The sequence below is a fragment of the Vombatus ursinus genome, unplaced genomic scaffold, assembly GCF_900497805.2.
Source record: "Vombatus ursinus unplaced genomic scaffold, bare-nosed wombat genome assembly UNPS02010639.1, whole genome shotgun sequence".
NCBI classification, from domain to species: domain Eukaryota; kingdom Metazoa; phylum Chordata; class Mammalia; order Diprotodontia; family Vombatidae; genus Vombatus; species Vombatus ursinus.
In genome coordinates this window covers 3163215-3182376 of record NW_020950417.1, presented here as the reverse complement: position 1 = coordinate 3182376, position 19162 = coordinate 3163215, and the positions used below count along the sequence as shown (strand labels likewise).

Below are 19162 nucleotides of genomic sequence, written 5' to 3'. Positions count from 1 at the left end.
AAAGAAATAATTTAAATATTGTGGAGCTACAATCAAGATAACACAAATTTAACAGCTTCTACATTAAAAGACCAAAGGGTATGGAATACGATATTCCAAGGAGCAAAGGAGATGAGTTTGCAACCAAGAATAACCTATCCAGCAAAGCTTGTCTATTAAATATTTAATGAATTTAAAGACTTTCAGGTATTCTTGAGGAAAAGACCGGAACTGAACAGAAAATTTGCTTACAAGAATCAAGAGAAATGTAAAAGGTAAACAGGAAAGACTAATTATAAGGGATTTACTATGGTTAAACTGCTTGCTTTTTATATAGGAGAATGATATTTGTAACTCTTAAGAATGTTATCATTACTAAGGTAGTTCAAAAGAGTACACATAGATTCTTGAGTTAATTATGATGAGATGATCCTAAAAAATAAAACTGGGTAAGGAGAAGTAAAATGGAACAAATTATCTCATACAAAAGAGGCATGAATGGAAGAACTGTTACAGTGGAGGGAAGGAGAAAGGAGTGGGGGGTGGTGGTAATGCAAAAGAACTTGGTTAAAGAGGGAATAACATATACATCTAGTATAGTATAAAAAAGTCTTCTTAACTTACAGAGAAATAGGAAGACAATGGGGATAGGATAAGGGGAGACTCTAAGAAGACTGTGTGGATTAGGGAAGCAGTGGTCAGAAGTAAATTAGAATTCTGAGGGGGGATATGGTAAGAAGAGAGAAAGAGAAAATGATAAACAGTAAGGAAAAATAGGATATAGAGAAATACACAACTAGTAATTATAACTTTGAATATGAATGGGATGAAATCACCCACAGAATGGAAAAAGATAGCAGAATGGATAAAAAATAGAACCCAACAATACGTTGTTTGTAAGAAACACATTTGAAAAATGAGATATACATAGGGAGCAAAAATAAAGTGCAGGAATAGAATTTATTATGCTCCAGCTGACATAAAAAAAAAGCAGGGCTAGCAGTCACAATCTCAAACTTAAAGCTAAAATAGACTTATAAGCAAGGAAACTATATTATGTTAAAAGGTACCATAAATAATAAATGATATCAATTCTAAACATATATGCACCAAATGCCATAGCATCTAAATTTTTAAAGACAAAGGTAAATGAATTATAGGTGGAAACATATAGAAAGACTATCAACCTTCCCCTCTATGAACCAGATAAATATAACCAGAAAATAAATAAGAAAGAAGTCAAGGAGATGAATAAAATCCTAGATTAGTTAGATATGATAAACATCTGGAGAGAACTGAATGGGAATAGAAGGGAATATACATTTTTCTGAATGGTACATGGCACCTTTACAAAAAATGACCACATAGTAGGGCATAAATACTTTATAGTTAAGTGTAGAAAAGCAGAAATATTAAATGTATCCTTTTCAGATCATAATGCAATAAAAATTACATTTAATAAAGGACCATGGAAACACAGGTTAAAAATTGATTGGATACTAAATAACATAATCTTAAAGAATGAGTTAAGGAATAAGTCATAGAAATAATAAATAATTTTATTAAATCAAATTGTAATGAGACAACATACCAAAACTTATGGGATGCAGCAAAAGCAGTAACCAGAGGATAATTTATATCTCTAAATGCTTACATCAATAAAATAGAGAAAGAGTAAATCAATGAATTGGGTATGCAATTTTTAAAAACTAGAAAAAGAACAAATTAAAAATACCAATTAAACACCAAATTGGAAATACTGAAAATAAAAAAAAAATTAATAAAAGTGATTGCAAGAAAACCATTGTACTAATAAAACTAATAGCTGATTTTATGGGGAAAAAACAACAAAATAGATAAACTATTGGTTAGTATGATTTAAAAAAGAGAAAAGAAAACCAAATCACTACTATCAAAAATGAAAAAGGTGAATATACCACTAATGAAGATGAAATTAAAGCAATTAGTAGGAGTCATTTTGTCTAGTTATATGCCAATAAACTTAACAATTTAAGTGGAATGGAAGAATACTTACAAAAATATAAACTTCCCAAATGAACAGAAAAGGAAATAGAGTATCTAAATAAAGATATTTTAAAAAAAAAGAAATTGAACAGGCCATAAATGAACTTTCTAAGAAAAAAGTATCCAGACCAAATGAATTTACAAGTGAATTCTACCAACATTTAAAGATCAACTAATCCCAATACTAAATAACTTGGAACAATAGGCAAAGAAGGAGGCCTACAAAACTCCTTTTATGAAACAAATACGGTGCTGACAGCTAAATAAGGAAGAGCAAAAACAGCGAAAATTAAAAACCAATTTCACTAATGAATATGGATGCAAAAATCCTAAATAAAATTCTAGCTAGAAGATTACAATATATCACAAAGATTATACATTGTGACCAAGAGGGACTTATATCAGAAATGCAGGGCTGGTTCAATATAAAGAAAATTATTAACATAATTAATTATATCAATAATAAAACCAACAAAAATAATATTATTATATCAATAGATGTAGAAAAAACTTTTGACAAAATACAATACTCATTCCTCTTTTTTAAAAAAAAAAGTACTTGAAAACATAGGTATAAATGGATGTTTTCCTTAAAATGATAAGAAGGATCTACCTAAAATTATCAGTGAGTATTAGTTGTAACAGGAATAAACTAGAAGCTTTCCCAATAAGATTAGGAGTGAAACAAGGCTGGCCATTATCACCAATATTATTCATATTGTTCTAGAAATGCTAGCAATAGCAATAAGAGAAGAGAAAGAAATTGAAGGAATCAGAATGGGCAATGTGGTAATAAAACTATCTCTTTTTTTTCATACACAATATTATTGCATACTTGGAAAATCCTAGAGATTCAGCTAAAAAGTTAATGAAAAAATTAATAATTTTAGCAAAGTACTAGGATACAAAATAAATCTGCATAAATCATCAGCCTTTTTATATATCACCAACAAAGCCCTGCAAGAAGAGATAGTAAGAGATATTTCATTTAAAATAGCTATAGACAATATAAAATATCTGGGAGTATACCTACCAAGATAAACTCAGGAACTATATGAACACTTTTTATACAAATAAAGTCAGATTTAAATAATTGGAGAAATATTAATTGTTCATGGGTAGGCTAAGCCAATATAATAAAAATCAGAATTCTACTTAAACTAATCTACTTATTCAGTGCCATTCCAATTAAATTACCAAAAAAAATTTTGGACTAGAAAAAATAATAACAAAATTCATTTGGAAGAACAAAAGGTCAAGAATACCCATGGAATTTTTTTTTTAATGTAAAGAAAAGTAGTCTAGCAATACTAGGTCTTAAACTGTATTATAAGGTAGTAATTATCAAAACTATCTGGTACTAAGTAATAGAATGGTGGATCAGTGGAATAAAGTAGACATACAATGCACAGCATTAAATGATTATAGTAATCTATAGGCAAACAGGGTTAAGTGACTTGCCCAGGGTCACACAGTTAGTGTCTGAGGCCAGATTTAAAGTCATGAAGATAGTCTTACTGACTTCAGACCCAGCACTCTATCCATTGTACCACCTAGCTAGCTGCCTTTTATTTTATTTTTTTTTTTTTAGTATTGATTCTATAAATAGTGGAGGACCTGGTCTAGAGGGTTCTAACATAAGAATTACTGCAGGCTAATTTTTATTTTATTTCAAGGTAAGACTGGGTCATAATTTTCCATGGCCTCAAAAATGTTTTGTCAATGACTTGGATCTCTAATTCAGAGCTGCCCTGAGCTTCCAGTACTCTACTTTGCAAGATCTAATGCTTATTGACTGAGGCAGTTTAGACTCTCGTTTAACCTCTGTCGTGGCAACTGTCTTAGAGGAGTTAAACTTTCCTGATAAATGACAATAGGCAAAAGTAATGCCTTGCTTTTTATTTATATCCTATTTTTTTAGAGTCAACAGATTGTCTAAATGTCAAGTAAAAGCTTTTATAATTATATGAATGTCTTCTTATCATCTTACCTCCTTTGCTAATTTGATGCTGATTTTAACCATTGCTCTAGCTAGCCTGCACACCAATAAATGACTGATAAATGACTCCCAAGTTATTTCCTATGGACTATAAAGTCAACCACATTGTTGCAATGAGTACTCAACACTTCCAATGCCTTCAAAATAATTAAGGCTATAAAAAAATAGGAGTATTAGTGAATTCCTTGTGCCTGGAGATCCCATACGGGATCATGACCCACAGTTTAAGAAGTGCTGAAGGGGTCTCGAGTAGAAAAAGTTTAAGAAGGCCCTGAACTAAATAATCTCTTATCTGGGATACTCTGGGTAGAGAATCCTGGTCAAGTGTATTGGGTGGTCTCTAATAGTCTTCCTCACTCAGAAATTCTGCCATACAATATTCTTGGTTTTTTTTTTCTTTGATAAAATACAGAGTTTGGAGGTTGTTTTTGTTTTTTATTGGGGGGAAGGGGTAATTCCATATTATCTTGATTTGTTAATATTTGGTGAAAGGAAGTTTTAAATTGATGTTAATTTAATTTAAAAAACTTTTTAAAAATATAAATTTTACTCCCCACAGCATCACTTTATAATTAGCTAGGGATTCTCTTTCTATTTGCTCTAGGGGGTTAAAATCTAAATGGCTTTCTTCAAGTCCCAGGTGAAGTTCCACTTTCTGCAAGAAACTTTCCCAGTCCTTTTTAGTCTTAGTAGCTTCCCTTTGAGATTATCGCATTTATTATATATGTACATATATATTATATGTATACATACACACACACATATATATAGTTGTTTGCATGTTCTCTCCCTCATTAGACTATGAAATGTTTGAGACTAGAGACTGTTTTTGGTTTTTTGTTTGTTTGTTTTGGGGGGGAGGGGTTAGCCTCTTTATCCCTAGCACTTAGAATAGTGGTGCTTAATAAATGCTTATTGACTGATTAAATGACATTACGTTTAGAAGACATTTAAAATGACATTAAATTTAAAAGAATACATTAAAGAGATTCCTTATTTCACTCATGTGTTCTAATGCAACCAATCACATTTTTCAGGAAAATAAAAATCAAAATGGAAAAAGAAGAAATTAGGCTCAAGTATATAATTCAGGACATAAAGAGTACTAAGAGTCCTTCAGAAAACCTGAAGCTAAAATTAACCTAACTTCAAAATATTTCAAATACCTCTGCTGCCCTCTTGTGTAATTTTCAGGTTATTATTTTGTGAAACTAAAATCAATAGACCAACCAACAAAACGAACCTATGAAACTGTAAAAAATAAATCATACAAAAATAAAATCATACAAAATTAGCATAGCATAGGAAATGAGACTTCTTGGAAAAGGAGAAGTCTCATTATAACAATACTACAATCACTGGAATTACAGAATATTACTTTTATCTCAACATTAAAGCCTTTGCAATTCTTTCAGTTATTCTTTCAAAATATCATTCTAAAAAAAAAAAAATATATATATATACATATATGATGATAAATGGGGGAAATTATTTGGTAAAATTCCTGTTAACTGTTTTTAAAGTCTTTAAAAGGAAATGAATAGGCATTTGGCAATATTCGCTTTCTTATATTAAGTTAATTTTGTTTACTAAGTATCTATTAAGATTTCTGTGGTTTTTAGTTGTTTCATGAATACAGTGGTATGATCCAGCAGCATGAACACTGGCTTCGGAGAGAAGGAACCTATATTGAGACAATAAAGTTCCTGTTTTGCTACCAACTATCTAGATGAATTATTTAATATCATTTTCTATGCCTCAGTTTCTTTATCTGTTAAATAAAAATATTATTTGCCCCCTCCTATGTAAACATAAGGTATCACCCCATGTGCTTTGTCATGCCAACTTAACTATGAGCTACTCGAGGGCAAGAAATTATCTTAAACTCTCTTGTATTCCCCTACTCCACTAAGAAGAATGTTCACTGGTTGTCCAATAAATGTTGACTTTAAAAAATAAATAAGCAAAGCAAAAATGTCCAGGGAGTTTCTGCTGAAGGGACTATAAAGCAGTACATGTCTGCCCTTTCCATTTAATATGTCATGTGAATTGTCATCTATTCCTGAAGTTCTTGGGGATGTTGGTGGCAATCTATAATCAAGGTGCCTCCACCATGCTTTTGCAGCAGCAATTAGGAATTCTCATTTAAAGAATATATAAAACTTAGAGGGAAAGAATATATATTCATTCAAAAAAGATTTATTTAGCCATTGATTTGTGTAAAACTCTGAATAATCAAGATGTGATAAATGCTCAGCAGTTACACTCCCAACTCCAACTTACACTGGAAGACTGGGTCCCAAGAGAGTGACCACTCTATCTCTCTTACGGTCTAGGGGTAGCCCTGAGCAGTTGGTAGGAATCTTTACTGGTGTTAGTTCAAAATCCCACTGGTTTGGTCCTCACTCCCATGACGATCAGTTGATAAATCATTCAGCCAGACCTAATTAGCTTTTAGGATGTACGTACACTTATCGACAACACAAAATCCAGTAGGCCTGAAAGACGAACAGCTCTTGTAGCAAGAGAATTCAGCAGCCAAATAACAGCCCTGAGTGAAACAAGACTGGCAAATGAAGGCCGGCTTACTGAAGTTGGAATTGCATACACATTTTTCTGGAGTGGCCACAGCGAAGGGGAGCACCGTGAAGCTGGCATAGGTTTTACAATCAAAACTAATCTAGTCAACAAGCTTGTATGTCTACCAAAAGGAGTGAAGGACAGGATCACGACGATGTAATTGCCACTTGCAGGAAAGCTCCATGCCATCATCATCAGTGCATTTGCTCCCACTATGACAAACCCCGATGAGGTCAAAGAAAAATTTTATGAATACCTGGAGACCCTCATCATCAATGTGCTGAAAGAGGACAAGCTTATAATTCTGAGTGACTTTAATTCTAGAGTAGGCTCAGACTACCAGACACAACAGGGACTCCTTGAGAATAATAGAGTCAGAAAAAGCAACAGCAATGGAAGACCTGTACATCTCATGACTTTTTCATCGCCAACTGTCTTCCATTTTCCTAAAAACAATAAAACTTTGTGGATGCACCTTCCCAGCAAACATTGGCATTTAACAAACTATGTCATTGTAAGGAGAAGAGACAGACAGGATGTGAGTGACAAAGACGATATGGGGTGCAGAGTGCTGTACTGATCATAGACTTATCTTCACATTCAACAAAAGCAGCAACCCCAAGGCAAGAGATTACCAGAAGACTTAATGTCAACAGATTAGAGTGGCTTCTACAAGCATGAACAGTTAGTTGCTAACTTGGAGGGAATAAGCCAACACATAGTTAGTTGACAACTGTGGAGCAGAAAAGGAGTGGACAGCTTTCACAGATTTGGTGTTCAGCACTGTATTTGCTCATCTGAGTCAGAACACTCTCAAATATCAATATTGGTTTGACAAAAATGATGAAGAAAATTCAGAAGCTGCTGAACAAAAAAAAAAAAGAAATGATAACTTCATAGGGTTTACCAGCAGGATAGTTCATCCATCTCTAAAAAGGCAGCATTTAACTCCATCAAAAGTAAAGTACAAGAGAAGCTTAAAGAGATGCAAAATTTTTGGTTCAGTAAGAAGGCAGATGAAATTCAATTTTATACTGATAGTAATGATCCAAAGCACTTTTATTATACCCTGAAGGTTATTTATGGGCCAAAGACCTATGGTAAATCTCAATTACTCAGTGCTGATGGAGCCACATTGATTAGTGATAAGAACATGATCCTGGAGAATGGATCAATTACTTCCATAGTGTTCTCAACAGATCATCATCAATCGATGCTGAAGTCGTTGATTGTATGCCTCAGGTTGAATTCAATCCCTCTCTAGACAAACTTCCAACTGAAGAAGAGGATTTGAATGTCATTAGGCTCCTCTTGTGTGGCAAAGCACCTGGTGCTGATTCTATTCCAGCTGAGATTTATGGGGGGGGGGGGGCCATTGCTCATACAAAAGCTGATTGAAATTTTCCAGGTTATATGGTAAGAAGACTATACTCCAGGAGTTCAAGGAAACCTCTATTGTCCATCTCTATAAAGGTAAAGGAAATAGATTGTCCTATGACAATCCTGGGGGAGGAGGGGAGGGTTGTCTCTCTCTTCCTCATTGCCAGCAAGATTCTTGCCAGAGTCGTCCCTAATAGGCTAATTTCTCACCTGAAAGACAGTCATCTACCTGAGAGCCAGTATGGCTTCAGAGAGGGTTAAAGAATGGTTGATACGGTGTTTGCTACCCAACAACTCCAGGAAAAATGCCAGGATCAGAACAGAGGTCTATACACAATGTTTGTCAATCTGGCCAAAGCCTTTGAAAGTGTCAGTCGTGAAGGCTTACGGAAAATTATGACAAAATTTGGTTGCCCAGAGAAATTCATCGGTATTATACGTCAATTTCATGATGGCATGCCTGCTCAGATTCTGGATAATGGACGACACTCTTGCGCTTTCTCTGTCACCAATGGAGTGAAACAAAGCTATGTGCTTCCTCTCATGCTTTTTAGTATGTTTTCATCAATGTAGTCAGACATCTTCAACAAGGATGAAAATGACATCAAGGTCAGCTACCACAGTGACAGTAAATTATTTAACTTGAAAAGGCTATAAGCCAAGACTAAAGTAGAGGGAGAGTTGGTGCGTGATTTTTTATTTGCAGGTGGTTGTGCACTCAATGCAGCTTCTAAGGCTGCATTGCAACAAAGTATGGACTGATTTTCTATTGCTTGTGCTAATTTTGGCCTAACAATTAACACTAAGAAAACACAGGTTCTCCACCAGCCAGCATACCACCCATATGTGGAACCATTGGTTAGAGCAAATAGAGAAATTTTGAATACTTTGAATAAGTTCATTTACCTTGGTAGCAGGCATGTCCACACAGATGATGAGGCCGACACACACATTGCCAGAGATAGCTAAGTGTTTAGGAGGCTCTGAAGGAAAGTGGGGGAGAGAAGAGGTATTGCGCTGCCTACCAAACTGAAGGTCTACAGAGCCACTGTGCTGACCTCATTGTTGTAGGTCTACGAAACCTGGAAAGTATACCAGCAACATGACAGAAAACTGAATTGCTTCCATTTAAGTTGTCCTAGGAGGATTCTGAAGATTACCTGGCAAGATAAGGTACCAGACACTGAGGTCCTTTCTCAGCTAAACTGCCAAGCATTCAAACTCCACTGCAGAGAGCATGCCTCTGATGGGCTGGCCACATTGTTTTAATGCCAAACCTACACTTGCCTAAAAGACTATTTTACAGAGAACTCACACAAGGCAAGCGCTCACACAGAGGTCAGAAGAAGTGATACAAGGACACTCTCAAGGTTTCTCTGAAGTACTTTGGAATCAATTGCATGACACTGGCACAGGACCACCCAACATGACGTGCCCACTTCAAAGAAAGAGCTGTGCAAAAGAAATGTGAAATGTACAAGTTTAGAGATATCAACATCTCCACCCCAAATGTTCACATGAACTATTTGTGCCCAACCTGTGGTGGAGCCTTCCAAGTTCTTATTGGTCTGATCAGGCACAGTCTGACAGGCTGCATTCCACCATAATGATGTCATTTTGGTCTTCTTGGAGAATGAAGGATAACAACCAATCATATACCAAGATGGTGTAATAAAAGCAGTTGGTATGAAATATCCACCCAAAAAGTCCGTGTCACACTCATTTATACATAGGAGCAAAAGTATTCCCAAGACTAGAGAGCATATGAAACTCACAGCTCTTTAAAGTCCTTTTGTATTAAGAATATGGCAGGGGCAGCTAGGTGGTGCAGTGGATAGAGCACCGGCCCTGAAGTCAGGAGGACCTGAGTTCAAATCTGGCCTCAGACCACACTTGACACTTACTAGCTGTGTGACCCTGGGCAAGCCACTTAACCCCAATTGCCTTAACAAAAAAAAAAAAAAGAATATGGCAAATTTCATAATGATAACCCTAAGCTGTAAAGGAAATCTTAACTTATTCATTCACTATTTGATCCTGGAGGAAATAGTGAGCCACTGAAGTTTATTGAATAGGAGAGTAACATGGTACAGAAACTATTAATTTTTGTATTACAAAATCACAAACTAGAAGCAGCATAATGTTCTTTTGATTATGATTTTAAAATTATTTCGATAAAAATAAAGCATCCTGTTAAAATAAAATGTTCTATTAAAAATCAATTTTGAAATACCTTCATACTAGGAGAAAAAATGTTAATTATTTTAATTAGGAAATGATAAAAAACATAAGTATTTTTATATCTAACACAAAATTTTTCTTTAAAAATTTTTAGAGAGTCATCAGGATAACCAAAGACATACACATTTAATGCTGAATGTTTGTCCTTTTAGTTGTGAATAAACATGTCCATCATGGTTGACTATAATGGACTACACAAGAAAAATATATTTTTAACTGAAAACAAGATGATATGCTCAATGTATGCCAAATCAGCTTAGTGGACTAAACAGCTTCACAATTTAGAGTTTCACATTACAAAATGTTAACCCAAAATGACTATGTATGTTAGTAAACCTCATCATTCCACCCACCAGCTCAAGCACCATTTTCAGAGGGGAGTAAATCTGCTACTTACAAATTAATATATAAAACTGAACTGAAACCCATACTTAAACTCATAAAATATAGAATTAAGAGACATTTACCTTGAAAAACAGTTGGTACTCTAGTAAGACTGGAATTGAAAACTAGCAATGAATGGTCAGCTAAACCACAAGCCAAATGAAGTCCATCTCCTATTAAAAAAAAGTTCCAAGTCATATCTGATGCAATATAGCCAGCGTCCATTATGAAAATTGACAATTCAGATGTAAAATTTACTTGCTAGGATAATTTTTACTTATTAAAAAAAACACATTTCAAATAGTGATGGTTTTAATATATTTTTCCAAAAAAAAAGACTAAAAGAGTCATACATTCTTTTTGCTAAGCAAATAAATTTTGCCCAGATACTCAACTTCTTGATATTCAAAGCTAAGAATCAAGAGTATAGATCAAGTATTCCAGTTCATTCATACACACACACACACACACACACACACACACACACACACACACACAAATATTTATCAAATAAGACTTTAAAAAAAAAAACTTAAAGTTGACTACATTGAAAACAAGTATATTTTCCTGAAGAATATATCACATAGCCCAAATCTTCAGGGTGGGGGAAAGCTTTGGATAAACTGATTTAAATAATAAAAGAGTTTTGATTCTTTGGGGAAGGGGGCAGTAGGAGAGAGGACCATGGAAATATATGTAATAATAACTTACCTCCACTGGCTTTATTCCTGATTCCCAACTTTTTCTACCATGCCCCAGTAGCCTCCTCACCCCCAAAGTTAACTTCACCTCTGGCCTCCTCACACTGGAAATGTTTGGACTCTGTGTCCCCTTCCTCTAACTGGCTGTTTCTTCCCAAAAACTCCATTTTAAGAAAGTGCCCAGGTTAGTCATGTCTTCGTTCGTCTTCATGCTCCACTTCTGACTCTTGGGACTTTCTCTACCAGCCCACAGTCCAGTTTTTATGTGTTGTCTTCCCCTACTAGACTGTAAGCTCCTTGAGGGCAGGGCTGTCTTTCCATTTGCATTTGTATTTCCAGTGTTTAGCAGAGTGCCTGGCACATGGCAAATGATAAATGCTTGTTGACTTGACTCAAAATATATAAACTATAACTAGTGGTTGGATGAATTTTTTTCAAGCCAAGGATGGGGACAAGGAACATGACAGTCTTGCCAACATATGGTCTGAGGTGAATGCAAATAGTTTCAAGAACAGGATCCAATTCTCATTCTTGGGAATGTTCAAATAGATGGTGTGTTCCACAGAACTGAATTTCTTGCAAACTACATCTTAGTTATTCCAATAACAATTAAAATCAATAAAGATAGGAATCAACAAAGAGGGGAATCTACTTTGGGAATGAAGTATAAAATACCTTTTGGGAATATATTTGAACAGTGGTTGCTGGAGAGGGGCAGGTACTTTCAAATCAGCAGAAAAATGCTCCAGCAAAAACAAACTATGAGGATTCATCTCCAAAAAACAAATACTTCTGCTGAGTTAAAATTAAATTTCAGACTACCAATCATCAATTTTCCTCAACCTAGTCAACTAGACTAACTAAACTAATTAAACTAAGTCAACTAATTAAAGCTTCTCACAGAAATCTAGTGGCCTTATTTTCCTGAGTCCTGTGACCATAGCATTCTTCTCTCACCAACAGTTTTTTTTCCCCACAATGAAAAAAAAAAAGTATGTGTGAGAAAGGAGCATAAGCAGAGAGAAGCTATATTTTGTTAGTCTTGAGTATGGGATTGCAGGGTCAGGGCTAGAAGTAGATAACATCAAATTATCTAAAAGTATAGAATTTTTTTGTCAAATACCATATTCAAAGGTTTTCATCTTGTGGCTGAAATGGATGAAATGACTTCTCAAACCCACTGTTTCCTTTTATAGCTAAGAAACATAACAATATTGAGAATCACATTTTAATAAAACTGAATCTTAGGGAACGAGATTCAAAGTTTAGCAGGGTATTACTGGGTAAAAAAAGGAAACATGACTTTTTCCAGGGAAGGTTCTTTTTGGATAAAATCCTGCACTAATTTATCCCAACAGTTACATGATTATGAGAATTAACAAGGTTCTCACATGGTAAGGTACTTCAAAAGACAGGGAGAATTCTGAACTGGCAATGCTTGGTAGCTCTCTGTGGTGCAAAGAACACCACACTAAGTCATTCAACTTGGGCTCAAGGTCCAACTCTCCCAACATTCATTTGTGTGGCCCAGAACAAGTCATTTCACTTTCTGAGGTCTCAGTTTCCTCATCTATAAAATAAAGAGTTTAGACTAGGTGTTTCCCAAGGTTCCGTCCAACACTACCAATCTATGAATAGATAAAGCCTAATTCCTATATCAAAATTAAAAAGTCCTCCATTTCTTGAGAGGCCCCATTCATACTTCATTCCTGGTTCAATTCATTAGCTGACTTGACTAAGTGGTACAATGGATAAGTGGTACAGTGGATAGAGCTCTAGGCCTGGAGTCAGAAAGATCTGAGTTCAAATCTGACCTCAGACACTTACTAGCTGCGTGATCCTGATTTAACCTCTGTCTGCCTCAGTTTCTTCAATGCTGAAATGAGGATAATAATAGCACTTCCTTCACAGAACTATTGTGTGGAAATCCAATGAGATAATATGTGTAAAGTTACCAACAGTGCCTGGTACATAGTAGGTGCTTAATAAAAGTTTATTTCCTCCCTTCTCTCCTTGATTTCTCCACCTCCTTACAAGTCACCTTCCTACCCTGAAGACTGAGGCCCACTCTCCTGGCTGGTGACTCGCTAGAGCCCAGACCACTATTTTTTGAGGGGCCCCAGCCAACTTTACTTTAGTGCTGGCTTCACCCAGCCTCTGGACTTGTTGACCTCCTCACCAGAGACTCTGCCCTACTTCCTTTACAGCTCCTTTTTACGTAAGGTCTGCCTCCGTTAAAATGTAGGCTACATAAAGAGAAGGACAAGCTCATGTGCTTGTACTTGTGCCCTCTATGCTTAGCACAGCGATAGACACATAGAGAGCACTCGAGAAATACTTTGTCCATCTGTCTATACCAAAGGTTCTAATTGTAGTCAGCCAAGTAAAAATTGGGGTTTTGTTTTAATCTAATTATCTGTTGATGACACTGTGCTGGATACATCAGGTCCTTGAAATATCACAGAGATGCCTAAAAGAGATCTAAAACCACTCAGAGGAGTTTGGCCTGATTAAACATATAGAAAAGACCACAGATATAAAGAATGTCTATCACCTGGATTAGGACATGTAGTTGGATGGACAACCTAAAGAGTTTGTCCATAAGCGTGTGTATGTGGGTATGCATGCACTTATATACATATATGCATATATATGTGTGTGTTTGTGTGTATATATATATACACATGTGTATGTGTACATATCTGTATGTTTATTGTATGAGTGCATATATATGTATATATGGGTAAATGAGCATGTATGCATGTGTGTGTGTGTGTGTGTGTGTGTGTGTGTGTGTATGTTTATATAAATGGAAAATAATTTGGGTCCAAAATAGAACAAGAGGAAATCAGATTAGACTGCCTTCAGGAACTAGAAAGCTCATTAAGTTCTCCAGAAAAAAAGGGGCCCAATTTAATTCCAATTTAATGACAGTATTTTCTAGTGTTAAGGTATGGTGGCAAGACATGAAACACAATAAACTCCAAAGAACTGAAAATGAATATCACCTAGAGGGCAATAGAGAGGTGCATGACGGGTAGAAGGAGGCTCCAACCTACGCCAATAAGGAACTGCAAAGATGAACAAGAGTCAAAGATGTCATCATAGAAAATAATATGGACTGGTCATGTGGTGAGAACAAGGGAGGGCAAGTTGACAGCCAGAAGATTGGTATTCTTGCAATGTCAGGGGAAAGAAAGCAAGGAGGACCTCGAGAACATTGCTAGAAGCTACCTCACAGGACAGACAGACAGGGATAGATTGTGATCTGCATCACTGGGAGAAAGGGTATCCAAATCAGTGAGATCACAGATCCATTTGAATGCTGAGTAATTATTCAAACAACACATTAGAACTTCAATGTATCTCACATTTGGAAATCTTCATAGCTATAAATTTTTTAATGTAGATTTATTTAAAATAATCTTATTACTAAAACAAAGTAAAACCTAAAATTTCATCTTTAATTATACACACCTGAATACTGAAGGCAGCAAACAGCAGTTGATGTATGGGCTACAGGTAGTTGCCTGCTAAGCTTGGTTGGCGGTGGATTCTCCAAGGGATAATCTTTACTTTATGGGATAAAAGAAACAATGAGTCACACAAAAATGCAATCAAATAAGTAGGATACAAGAAAGAAACTAGACTCTAATTTCTCTGTAGACTCAGTTTGAAACCAAAACCATAACATAACTCTTAAAATATATTATTCATTTGAAATCTTCATACATAATTTTCAACAACCTGAAAATAACTGGTATAAGAATACAAAAATTACCCTGCTTCATGCAAACTGATGAAGATACTGACCTGATGATTTTCTTGGTTCTCAGGGGTCATAAAGAATGACCATTATTTATTGTTTAATAGTTGCTAATGTAAAGGAGATGAATGAGTTGTCCTTGATCAAAGTGGGAAGTTTTCCTAAAACTCCTGGCAACAGAGTGTGAAGGAGTTTCCTTAATAACATAATAGAGTATAGGCTATTGTTAGTCCTTAGTCAACCTGATGGAATTATAGAGTATTGGTGATTGTATTAAGACAGTTGACGGAGCACAGGAAAATTTTAATGACTGGATGAGAGATTCAGTCAGCCCTTTACATCTTACATAATAAGCAAGTTAGCCCCACTATGAGACAATCAAGAAGAAAGTCAAGTTGAGGAGTGAACGGGAGAGTCAGCTCTGGAGGAAAGACTTAGCTTTTGATGACTCCAACCCTTTACAGAGTGCAATGGGATAGCAAGATACTGTCTGTCTCCTCCTCATCCCCAAATGAGCAATGGTGCCCTGCGGAAGAAGTGCATGTCTTTAGCAGACATGTGCTTACAAAAAGCCTAAGAGGGGAATTCAAGGATGTTGCTTTCTGAACCCCAACCTTCCGGGTGTACAGAGTTCACAGAGAAAATGGGGTTGTTGGTATGGAGATCTTGCTTAGAAGATAACAGCCTTCAGAGCTGAGATTCCAAGTAAATAAACCTGGGAAGGTTTTCCACGGATCCTAATGGCAATAGTTCTAGTTCTTTTCTAAAAGTCTAGAAATGCTCTAAGTAGGAATATCAGCTGAGTCTGTCTCTCTCCACCTACTTCTTGGTACACCCTTCCTTTATGCAGACCACAAAAGCTCATACTCTCTAGTCCTCAAAACCCCACCCCTCCATGGTCACCAACTCCTTCCCTCCCTCCCACCCCGGGAATGTTCTCATTAATCCCCAAAAGCTGTGGAAGGGCCTACATTCATACCATCAGCACCTGGTAGAGTGGTTTGCTGTAGTAGGCTTCGAATGAATTCCTAGTTGACCTGAATTAAGTTGAACTGAATTTAATCAAGAGATGATAGGAAGCCAATGAAAGGTTTTGAATTAAATCAAATGGAATCAAACAGGAAGAAACTGAAAGTAGCAAGATAGGTTTAAGAGGGGAGGGGGCAGCTAGGTGGTGCAGAGCACCAGCCCTAGAGTCAGGAGGAGCTGAGTTCAAATCTGACCTCAGACACTTGATACTAGCTGTGTGACCATGGGCAAGTCACTCAACCCCAATTGCCTCACCAAAAAGTAAATTTAAAAAAAAAAAAAGAGGTGAAAAAAGCTGTTTCAGTCATCCAAACAAATGTGTTTGGGTGGTGGCAATGGCAACAGAAAGAAGGATATAGATACAAGAGATATCAGAAAGGTAGAAGTGACTCTATTTTACATGTAATTTGATGTGAAAAGCCAGAAGTCTCCTGACCCCTCATTTTGTTTCCTTTTCACTATACTAAAAGTGAGGTATTCATTTTAAATACTATATTAATCAATTACCACTCAAAATTATTACTTGGTATGATGCATGCATTAATGTTCTGATCAATAATCATTTAAAGCAGTTTATTGTGAATGTTGTGATCATACTTCTGGACACCTAAATGTCTACATTTCATAATATACTAAGAACAAACACCATATTTGACATTTAGAATTTTTTTTAAAAACCTTTATACACCAGTGAAGAGATCTGAAATTTCACTCAAAACAGATGGTTAGCATATACTTTACAAGGAAATGGAACTTTCTATAAAACAAAATTTTGAAGAGAATAAAATAAAAACATTTTAAAGCTTCACATTTTATATTTAAATTTTTTAATTGAACTAACTGTATTACATACCATTTATAATGACTCTTCGATTCTGAGGATCTTTCACCATTTGTCTTTATGTTGGTCTTTGGTGAAAACATAGTTCCTCTGTTGGAAAAAATACCTTCAAATGTTACTTTAAAAACATGGATTGCATATACAATTCACTACAACACTGAGAAAAGTCATATGTCTATTTGCTACACTCATTCCAATATTACTAATGAAGCAAAAACCTTGAATTGGTCATGCAATGAGAGTATAAGTTAAAATTCTTTCTAGTAGAACATGACAGTGGGAGGCCACAACTATATTTTGCTTCTGTCTTTGTATCAGTGCCTTGAACAAAGAAGGTGCCTAATAAATGTTTAAGTAAATTAAATTTACACCTACTTAAAATGGCACATCTAGTCACTGTAACTTCTAGCTCATTATTGGCTCATAATTTCAATTACGTGTCTACACATTCTCAAAAACTCTGATTTGCTGCAATTTTCAGATAGAGACAAGGACTTCTCCAGTGAGCTAACTCCTTCTAAAAATGCAAGTCAGCACCTTCTTTGTGACTTCTATTCTTAGAGATACCTAGAGCACCCAAAAGTTAAGATACTTGTCCAAGGTCACAGAGACAACATGTGTCAGAGGCAGGACTTGAACTCAGGTCTTCTCTCGGCTTGAAGACCAGCTGTCACCTATGCCTCTTTCACTGGATTTGTTGCTAGAACATTGTGACTTACTTTGGGAAAATGCCAGTAAATAATAGTCATACCTCCTCCCCGCCCCCCCTCCCACAAAAAAGATGAATTCATTATCCTTTTAATTTGTAGAGATTATGCAAGATTATGCAACAGAATAAAAAGAAAGAAAATAACATATTGTCAAAGGAGATAGTAGCATAATGGGATAGCAAAGCCAGCCTAAAACTAGGAAGTTCTGAATCTACATCCAGCCTCTCGGACAGCCTAGCTGTGTGACTCTGGGCAAATTACTTAACAAGTAACACTCTTAAGTTCCAGAAAAGCTACTGATCTGTATTGATAGAAGAAGCTTCCTCATAGAGCAGCAGCCTGTGCCAAGGAAATCACAGGCCCAGTCTCTATTCCCAGAATGCTAAATGTAACTTTCAGCTATCATTTGAGACTCAAAACTTTTCTTTGTAAGCATCCCTATGAATATTAATATGTTAATGATGAAATGATTCAATATGTAGACATTCACTTTACCTAGCTGCTCAAAAATACATCTAAAATGAAAAATGAGATAAAAATGTTTATTTTAATCTCAAATAGCATTTTTAATTGTTTTGCTTTTGTATATTCTACATCTAAAAGTACAGCCAATCACAACATTCCACACTTGCCAAGACCCCTTCTTTGCTGTGTGTCAATAAAGAGGGTCCCTTTCTTCTCACTGGGATCACTGGCCTTACTGAAGGTGCCAGTCTGACCCACTTTGTTAACAGTTATATGTATCATTGTAAATAAAGTGATTTTGCTCAGAATCTGTACATCAATCTGTCTTTATTGGATTTATTCAAGACAATTTCATATCTATTGTAACACAAGTAACAAATACCACTGACAAAACTTGAACCCACATAAGTAATGTCTCTCTAATTAGTTAAAAAGATGTAATATTTCAGTGAATTGACTCAAAGAATTCCTACTTACTGTGGTGCAGATGCATAACCGGATGATATAACTTTATTGTGGAAAACCAGTGGTTGGTCTTTTATGGTGCTCTTCACAGCTATATGAAAATAATTGAAAAGGATCACTCATATGTTTGGAATATTATAATCTCATTATGAAAATAAAACAGTGCAATTAGAATAAAAAACTGTCAAATGGAGGGGAGGGAATCTTTGTACCAAATATCTCTGATGAAATCAAAGATCAATGCCTATAGCTATTTTTAATAACAACAGGATATTCAGGACATATTAGCAGCTACATGGTGCAGTGGATAGAGCGCCACGTCTAGAATCAGGAAGACCTGAGTTCAAATCTGGCCTTAGACTCTTACTAGCTGTGTGACCCTGGGCAAGTCTTTTAGCCCTCTTTGCCTCAGTTTCCTCATCTATAAAATTAGTTGGAGAAGGAAATGGCAAGTCACTCCAGTAAATGGCAAGTCACTCCAGTATCTTTGCCAAGAAAACACAAAATGAGGTCAAGAAGAGTTGGACACGACTGAAACAACTTAACAACAAATTCAGGATACATAAGGAATTGACACAAATATATGAGACCAAGGTT

The 19162-nt window shown here is 35.6% G+C and overlaps 1 protein-coding gene across 1 annotated transcript in view; it reads right to left on the bottom strand.

Annotated features, from left to right (window-relative positions):
• WDR27 (WD repeat domain 27) overlaps window positions 1-19162 on the bottom strand; it is a 236527-nt gene that overhangs the window by 185264 nt on the left and 32101 nt on the right. Inside the window, exons 16-19 of the mRNA XM_027854869.1 lie at window positions 18578-18656; window positions 16938-17015; window positions 14767-14864; window positions 10672-10761 (exon numbers count right to left, since the gene is read on the bottom strand). Coding sequence (XP_027710670.1) covers window positions 10672-10761; window positions 14767-14864; window positions 16938-17015; window positions 18578-18656 — 345 coding nt within the window. The remainder of the gene's footprint in view (window positions 1-10671; window positions 10762-14766; window positions 14865-16937; window positions 17016-18577; window positions 18657-19162) is intronic.